Source organism: Oncorhynchus mykiss, chromosome 13 (genome assembly GCF_057628025.1).
Source record: "Oncorhynchus mykiss isolate SJ-2025 chromosome 13, ASM5762802v1, whole genome shotgun sequence".
Taxonomy (NCBI): domain Eukaryota; kingdom Metazoa; phylum Chordata; class Actinopteri; order Salmoniformes; family Salmonidae; genus Oncorhynchus; species Oncorhynchus mykiss.
Genome location: NC_143034.1, coordinates 74,050,824 through 74,059,874, shown reverse-complemented (window position 1 = coordinate 74,059,874; position 9,051 = coordinate 74,050,824). Strand labels below are relative to the sequence as shown.

The window sequence follows — 9,051 nt, the reverse complement described above, 5'->3', positions numbered from 1 at the left end:
AGCTCAGTTGTCCTGAGTCTGCACAACTCTGCCAGGACCTAGGATCAAGAGAGACGCTCAAGTGTTTTAGTACTATATCTCTTGACACAATGATGAAAATAATCATGGCCTCTAAACCTTCAAGCTGCGTACTGGACCCTATTCCAACTAAACTACTGAAAGAGCTGCTTCCTGTGCTTGACTCTCCTATGTTGAACATAATAAACGGCTCTCTATCCACCGGATGTGTACCAAACTCACTAAAAGTGGCAGTAATAAAGCCTCTCTTGAAAAAGCCAAACCTTGACCCAGAAAATATAAAAAACTATCGGCCTATATCGAATCTTCCATTCCTCTTAAAAATTTTCGAAAAGGCTGTTGCGCAGCAACTCACTGCCTTCCTGAAGACAAACAATGTATACGAAATGCTTCAGTCTGGTTTTAGACCCCATCATAGCACTGAGACTGCACTTGTGAAGGTGGTAAATTACCTTTTAATGGCATCACACCGAGGCTCTGCATCTGTCCTCGTGCTCCTAGACCTTAGTGCTGCTTTTGATACCATCGATCACCACATTCTTTTGGAGAGATTGGAAACCCAAATTGGTCTACATGGACAAGTTCTGGCCTGTCACGAATCCCGTTTCCTGAGTCTCTGTTTTTTGCCTATGTTCTGTCCTGGAGTGTTTTTTCCGGCGTCCTGGAACGCACCCTGTCTGGTTGCCGGGCAATGTAGCCAGTTGGGGTTTCTGATTACCCGCACCTGTATCCCATCAGCTATCTGCACACCTGGTCCTGATCATCATCTCTCCTCTTCATAAGCCCGGACCTGACATCCATTCCCTGCCGGATTGTTAGCCATGAACAGTATGTTGTGCCAGAGTATCAGCCTCAAGTTGGATAGAATTTGTTTTGTTGTTTGTTACGTATTGCTTGCCTTGAACTTACCTCCGTTTGTCCTGTCTTCAGTTACTCACCCGGATCATTTACCCCATTCCCGCCTGGTCGTTTGAGGATTCCGCTTCCCCATTGGATCCACCTATTTACTCCCATCAACTCACCAACGCTACCCGCTACGCCACCTGGATATATCTACCCATTCACATTCACTTGTAAATAAATTCTCACCTTCTTCCTACTCTCCTTGTCCTGGTCTGCTTCTGGGTTCGATTTTGAAGAAACGTGACATGGCCTGGTTTAGATCTTATCTGTCGGAAAGATATCAGTTTGTCTCTGTGAATGGGTTGTCCTCTGACAAATATACTGTAAATTCCGGTGTTCCTCAAGGTTCCGTTTTAGGACCACTATTGTTTTCACTATATATTTTACCTCTTGGGGATGTCATTCGAAAACATAATGTTAACTTTCACTGCTATGCGGATGACACACAGCTGTACATTTCAATGAAACATGGTGAAGCCCCAAAATTGCCCTCGCTAGAAGCATGTGTTTCAGACATAAGGAAGTGGATGGCTGCAAACTTTCTACTTTAAACTCGGACAAAACAGAGATGCTTGTTCTAGGTCCCAAGAAACAGAGATCTTCTGTTGAATCTGACAATTAATCTTAATGGTTGTACAGTCGTCTCAAATATATATATAGAACATATCAAGACCATTTCAAGGACAGCCTTTTTCCATCTACGTAACATTGCAAAAATCAGAAACTTTCTGTTCAAAAATTATGCAGAAAAATGAATCCATGCTTTTGTCACTTCTAGGTTAGACTACTGCAATGCTCTACTTTCCGGCTACCCGGATAAAGCACTTAATAAACTTCAGTTAGTGCTAACCACGGCTGCTAGAATCCTGACTAGAACCAAAAAATGTGATCATATTACTCCAGTGCTAGCCTCCCTACACTGGCTTCCTGTCAAGGCAAGGGCTGACCTACAGAGCATTACATGGGCTTGCTCCTACCTATCTCTCTGATTTGGTCCTGCCGTACATACCTACACGTACGCTACGGTCACAAGACGCAGACCTCCTAATTGTCCCTAGAATTTCTAAGCAAACAGCTGGAGGCAGGGCTTTCTCCTATAGAGCTCCATTTTTATGGAATGGTCTGCCTACCCATGTAAGAGACGCAAACTCGGTCTCAACCTTTAAGTCTTTACTGAAGACTCATCTCTTCAGTGGGTCATATGATTGAGTGTAGTCTGGCCCAGGAGTGGGAAGGTGAACGGAAAGGCTCTGGAGCAACGAACCGCCCTTGCTGTCTCTGCCTGGCCGGTTCCCCTCTTTCCACTGGGATTCTCTGCCTCTAACCCTATTACAGGGGCTGAGTCACTGGCTTACTGGGGCTCTTTCATACCGACCCTGGGAGGGCTGCGTCACTTGAGTGGGTTGAGTCACTGATGTGATCTTCCTGTCTGGGTTGGCGCCCCCCCCCCCTTGAGTTGTGCCGTGGCGGAGATCTTTGTGGGCTATACTCAGCCTTGTCTCAGGATGCTAAGTTGGTGGTTGAAGATATCCCTCTAGTGGTGTGGGGGCTGTGCTTTGGCAAAGTGGGTGGGGTTATATCCTTCCTGTTTGGCCCTGTCCGGGGGTGTCCTCGGATGGGGCCACAGTGTCTCCTGACCCCTCCTGTCTCAGCCTCCAGTTTTTATGCTGCAGTAGTTTATGTGTCGGGGGGCTAGGGTCAGTTTGTTATATCTGGAGTACTTCTCCTGTCCTATTCGGTGTCCTGTGTGAATTTAAGTGTGCTCTCTCTAATTCTCTCTTTCTCTCTCTCTCTCGGAGGACCTGAGCCCTAGGACCATGCCTCAGGACTACCTGACATGATGACTCCTTGCTGTCCCCAGTCCACCTGGCCGTGCTGCTGCTCCAGTTTCAACTGTTCTGCCTTATTATTATTGGACCATGCTGGTCATTTATGAACATTTGAACATTCTGTTATAATCTCCACCCGGCACAGCCAGAAGAGGACTGGCCAGCCCACATAGCCTGGTTCCTCTCTAGGTTTCTTCCTAGGTTTTGGCCTTTCTAGGGAGTTTTTCCTAGCCACCGTGCTTCTACACCTGCATTGCTTGCTGTTGGGGTTTTTTAGGCTGGGTTTCTGTACAGCACTTTGAGATATCAGCTGATGTACGAAGGGCTATATAAATACATTTGATTTGATTTGATTTGACCATTGTTCTTGTGTGTTTTCCTTGTTTTAGTGTTGGTCAAGACGTGAGCTGGGTGGGCATTCTATGTTGTGTGTCTAGTTTGTCAGTTTCTATGTTTGGCCTGATATGGTTCTCAATCAGAGGCAGGTGTTAGTCATTGTCTCTGATTGGGAACCATATTTAGGTAGCCTGTTTTGTGTTGGGTTTTGTTGGTGGTTGTTTCCTGTCTTTGTGTTCTCTGCACCAGATAGGACTGTTTTCGGGTTCTGCCACGTTTATTGTTTTGTAGTGTGTTTATGTTTTGAGTTCTCTTATTAAAAAACCATGGACACTTACGACGCTGAGCATTGGTCCTTCTCGCCTCTCCTCTACAGATGAAGAGGACGAGGAAAACCCTTACAATACCCACCTCCTCATTTGATATTTATATTTACATGTACAAGAGAATTCAATAAAGTAATACTAAAATGAAGTACTGTACTGTAATTCATATTTCATTACAATCTGCTGATGTTTTAGTGAGACTCAACGTTCTTCTGTAATCTATCATGTCCAAACAGGTCCTTCATGTTAATTGTATTTTTATTGACTGTAAGTTTCTTTTCAGGAACTGAAAGAGAGACATGAAAAAACAGGTAAAAATAGACTTTCACAAGCTGTTTAACATACTGTGTGACTGTGCTGTACAAACAGGATGCTGCTCCTCGGACACATTCAGACATCAACAGTGTTGCAGATCTGCATTCATTTCTTCATTGTCTGTGGAACATTTGATTGTTTCTTTACTTTTGGAACCAAACTAACCATTAAATATTTACTCCGGTTACCTTGAGATACAACTCAACTGCAGGGTGAAAGGGAAGAACACTGGAACAACCAAAAGGTATGAACTGCTGTTAGTTACCAAGGAGGAACCCATCTGACAAACAACAAGAAGACCAGAGACTCCATACTGTTTACAGCGTTCATAAGGGTTTTACTGTATCAAACCAACGTCCTACAGAGATCCACCGGAACCAAACTATTCTGACAATTATCTCAGTAGATTTGACTGACGTTGGAAGAGATGAGATCTATGTTTTCCCACCCTGCCGTCCTGTTCCTGTGGATTCAGAGTTCTAGTGGATGGATGCATCCTAAATGCCAGATTTATGACAGTAGTGAAGACTTGGAACACATTCCCACCTGGATCTGCAGCCACATACCTCATCATGCAGAACGTTACACTGCTGCCTGTCAAGATATCACAGCCATCGAGGAGGATCTACTTGGACTTCCCCCTAATATCAATACCCTCTGCATATATATGACACATGGTGAAAATAGATCCATGTCTCTGGGCTTTTTCTCTCGGTTTCAGGATCTGGAGTACCTGTACATTGATGGCTGTTTTACTCAAATCCTTCCAACTGCAAATAGTCACCTTCCAAATCTGCAACATATGTACTTAGGTAAATGGGAAATGGACTCCGATTGCTGTGATTGTCATATTGGGCCCCATACATTCAGAGATCTCGTCAAGCTGAGTCATTTGACTCTTTGGAGTTATAGACTACCAGCAATGTCCCCGGATGTTTTCCATGGCATTCCTCTGTTACAAAGTCTCATCATTAGGGAACCCTGTTTAGAGGATTTGTCAGAGATAGCATGCAGAATTATGAATATTAAATCACTTGTTAGGTTATATGTAGACGCAGCAAACATACGATCGTTAAACATTTCAAACTGCTCTGTCTTAAACACCAATGAAAGCATGACACCTGTTTTTATAAATCTAGCAAGTGTTGCGTTATCATTTGATGAAATAACACATATAGATGAAGGTTCACTGGCTTGGCTCCAGAACCTCACAAGATTAACAGGGGATTTCAGCCAGAAAGTCCTACTGGACCTTCCCCTGTCTGGGATAAAACAAATCCAGGTCCTCAGTTGCTCTGGGATCAATGTCATTGATATTGAAAGTATCTGTAATGTAGTGTTTTTGCTTTCAATCAAGAAATTATTTGTAAACAATGCCAATACAAGCAGCCTCTCTATGTCCAGTATTGAATTGTGCACTGGGCTAGAATATATGTATTTAAGTGTACCTTTGTCTTTCCATCCTACTACCCATTTGGATTGGCATTTTATTTCCAGTCTCAAAAACCTTAATCAATTAAACATAGTCGGCCTGGAAGACAACAGACTTGATATTTGCTCCTTCCAAAAACAACCAATAACATGGTTAACAAATCTCACTTTAGGGTTGAAAAATCAAATGCTTTTTGCTAAAGAATTTATCTGTCTTGTTAAGCTGCAGTATCTGGATATTAAACATAATTTAATTTCAAACATTGAAGACTTTGCTTTCCTGGGATTGACAAATCTGGAGTCCTTAGACATTACAAGTAACAAGATAACACAGATAAATGCAAACACATTTTATGGTTTACATAGTTTGACATGGTTAGACCTCAGGAACAATCCACTTATTCACAACATTGAGGCAATGTCTTTCGCACACCTCATGTCTCTTAGACAAGTGTTTCTCGGGCAAGTGCACAATCCACTAACAGAACCTGTGATCAATCTGAATTTGACACTTATATTTGGTGGAATTCTGAGTCAACTGACTCGTCTGTACATTAGTTCAGCTATGAGGCCAATGCAGTTGACTATCGGCAGTAACATCACATCTAAACAGAACCTGAGTCTCCAGCTCAAAGGCCAGACGGTGTCATTTCAGGACTGTGACAGACCTTTCTTTCAGTCTGTAACCCATCTTCATGCTGATGCTGAAGAATTCCTTTGTGGATCTGAATTCATGGGAAAGTACTTCACGTCTGTGGAGACATTTGACTACAGATCGAAGCTTTCAGCTAAAAGGGTTGATTTAACATCAATTAATCAGCTGATTCACCTGAGGAAACTGACTACGACAGGTGGATCTTTTAATACAGCGTTCTGCCGACATCATTTTTCACAACTTGACCAAACTGGAGGTTCTGGAACTTGACAACTGCAGGATTTACTCTTTGGAGGGGAGTTTAACTAAAGACTTGAAATCTTTGAAAAGAGTGTATTTGCATATAGAGAACATTTATAATGTATTCTATAGCTTTACTGAACCTCTCTCTAGCCTTAAGCTTTTGACATTTGATAATTTACAGATGTTTTGCAGTTGTGACAATGCTTGGCTCATTACATGGGCAAAGGGGTGCAGGCAGGTTGAAGTGATCATGCTTGGTTCGTATTCTAAAACCGGTATGTATGCTTTGGAGGACTTGATATGCTTGTCGGACAATGGAATAGACACACCTTATTTTGTCAGGTACACAGAAGCCAACTGCACAACAGAGGTTGGCTTTGTGCTCTTTGTTGCGACTGGCCTGGGAGTCCTGTTCTTCATGCTGGTGGTGTTGGTCCATAACCTGGCCGGCCCCTACCTCCTCCCCCTCTACCACATAACCCTTGGCTGGCTATTAGAAGCCATGCGATCCAACACCAGGGGGCGCTACCACTATGATGCGTTTGTCTCCTACAGCGGGAAGGACGAGCGCTGGGTGGAGGAGGAGCTGCTTCCCAATCTGGAGCAGAGGGGTCCTCCTTTCCTGCGCCTCTGTCTGCACAGCAGGGACTTCCAGCTGGGGAAGGACATTGTGGAGAACATCACAGACAGCCTCTACCGGAGCCGCCACACCCTCTGTCTAGTCAGCCGCCACTACCTACACAGTAACTGGTGCTCTCTGGAGATGAAGCTGGCCACCTACAGGCTGCAGCTGGAGCAAAGGGACATCCTCCTCCTGGTCTTCCTTGAGAAGATCCCCCCTCGCCGGCTTTCTGCCCACCACAGGCTGGCTCGCCTGCTGAAAACCAGGACTTATCTGGACTGGCCCCAAGACCCCCATCAGCACCAGGCATTCTGGGACAGACTGTGGGCTAAACTGAAACCTCCGACTGAGCATGAGATCAGAGGTTGATGTAGAACCCTGTGGACTGAAGCATGAGATCAGAGGTTGATGCAGAATCTTGTGGACCTAAATGTGACATCAGAGGTTGATGTTGAACCTTGTGGACTGACGCATGAGATCAGAGGTTGATGTAGAACCTTGGGTATAGAAATTTGACTTCAGAGGTTGATGTAGTACTGTGTAGACTGAATTGTGTCTTCAGAGGTTGATGTAGGACCTTGTGGACTGAAATGTGACATGAGAAGATGATGTTTAACCTTGTGGACTGACATGTGACATCATAAGTTGATGTAGAACCTTGTGGACTGAAATGTGACATGCAATGTTGACACATATGTTGAGCTGTTGAATTTGTTGTTGAAAGTCCTCCGTACAAAATGTCTACCACTGTTTGAAATGTGTTTTGTCAATTCCTTTTAAATGCTCTGTCTGGAGTTTACTTTTTGTGATTAATCTGAAATTACTTTTGCTCATAAAAAAGCCCCAAAAAAACGTTAATTCCCAAAATTTTATCAGATCCTATTTGTGTTGTTAGTTGTTTAACTAAAATACAGTAGCTAGATGTTTAACTCAATGTGTTGAAGTTTTTTTAACTAAATCTAATTGTGAGTTGTTTAGCTAAATCATGTTGCTATGTGTTTAAATAAATGTTTTGCTATTTGTTCAACTAATTGTAGTTGCTAGTTGTTAACTAAATGTTGTTTTTAGTTGTTTAACTAAAGGTAGCTAGTTGTTTAACATTTTGTAGATGCTAGTTGTTTAACTAAATCTAGCTGCTAGTTGTTTAACTAAATGTAGTTGCTAGTTGTTTAACTAAATGTAGTTGCTAGTTGTTTAACTAAATGTGTTGCTAGTTGTTTAACTAAATGTAGTTGCTAGTTGTTTAACTAAATGTGTTGCTAGTTGTTTAACTAAATGTAGTTGCTATTTCTTTAACCAATTGTAGTTTCTATTTGTTTACCTAAATGTAGTTGCTAGTTTTTTAACTGAACGTGTTGCTAGTTGTTTAACTTAATGTGTTGCTAGTTTTTTAACTGAATGGGTTGCTAGTTGTTTAACTAAATGTGTTGCTAGGTGTTTACCTAAATGTAGTTGCTATTTCTTTAACCAATTGTAGTTTCTATTTGTTTACCTAAATGTAGTTGCTAGTTTTTTAACTGAATGTGTTGCTAGTTGTTTAACTTAATGTGTTGCTAGTTTTTTAACTGAATGGGTTGCTAGTTGTTTAACTAAATGTGTTGCTAGGTGTTTACCTAAATGTAGTTGCTATTTCTTTAACCAATTGTAGTTTCTATTTGTTTACCTAAATGTAGTTGCTAGGTGTTTAACTAAATGTGTTGCTAGTTGTTTAACTAACGGTGTTGCTTGACTGTAGCCTGTATATGGTTCATGGCACATATATTTGATACATTTCCCCTTTCTGGACAATGAAGTAATTTCTGCGCAATATTGGAGGTAACATAGTTTTGTTGTGTTATTTCATTATTGTTCGTGCTCTTGACCAAGGCATACAGCTGAAACGTTGTAAACTGTCTTGTGTTTCTGTTTTTAAATAAAGAACATCCCTGCATTAGAATAACTCATTGTATTGTTCTATTCTAGAATGCCTCCATATTCTCTATTCTATAAGTTCTTAGATCTGACACATGCAGAACAGATAACAGTCTCTAACTGAGCCCAGCTTTCAGCAGCTTGTCCAGGCTATCAATGCTCTGACTACAGTAGACCACAGAGTAAGCCTGATATGTCTGGTTAACCTCCATTATCATGGTGTATGATGGAGACTCCAGCCATATCAGTTCTAGTCACAGATAAGCATCATCCCTCCAGCTAAAGGTCAGGTCTTCCCCGGTGGTAACCTTGCCTGAGACCTGAAGAATTATTCTACTAGAGTCCTAGGCTTGAGTTCTGTTTTAATTTAATCTTTATTTTACCAGGTAAATTGACAGAGAACACATCTTCATTTACATCAACAACCAGGGGAATAGTTACAGGGGAGAGGAGGGATGAGCC

The 9,051-nt window shown here is 42.1% G+C and overlaps 2 protein-coding genes across 2 annotated transcripts; both read left to right on the top strand.

Annotated features, from left to right (window-relative positions):
- The first annotated feature begins 4,154 nt into the window (after positions 1-4,154).
- Positions 4,155-8,617, top strand: LOC110496442 (uncharacterized). The gene has a single exon (XM_021572355.3). It carries the CDS (start codon positions 4,155-4,157, stop codon positions 6,081-6,083), a length of 1,929 nt encoding a protein of 642 aa, XP_021428030.3. The 3' UTR covers positions 6,084-8,617.
- Positions 6,238-8,617, top strand: LOC149979010 (toll-like receptor 13). Its single transcript, XM_090197628.1, has one exon. It carries the CDS (start codon positions 6,238-6,240, stop codon positions 7,045-7,047), a length of 810 nt encoding a protein of 269 aa, XP_090053754.1. The 3' UTR covers positions 7,048-8,617.
- Positions 8,618-9,051: the final 434 nt, after the last annotated feature.

Coding starts and splice junctions, on each gene's coding strand:
- LOC110496442 (XM_021572355.3), top strand. CDS start 4,155: ATGAGATCTATGTTTTCCCACCCTGCCGTCCTGTTCCTGTGGATTCAG.
- LOC149979010 (XM_090197628.1), top strand. CDS start 6,238: ATGTTTTGCAGTTGTGACAATGCTTGGCTCATTACATGGGCAAAGGGG.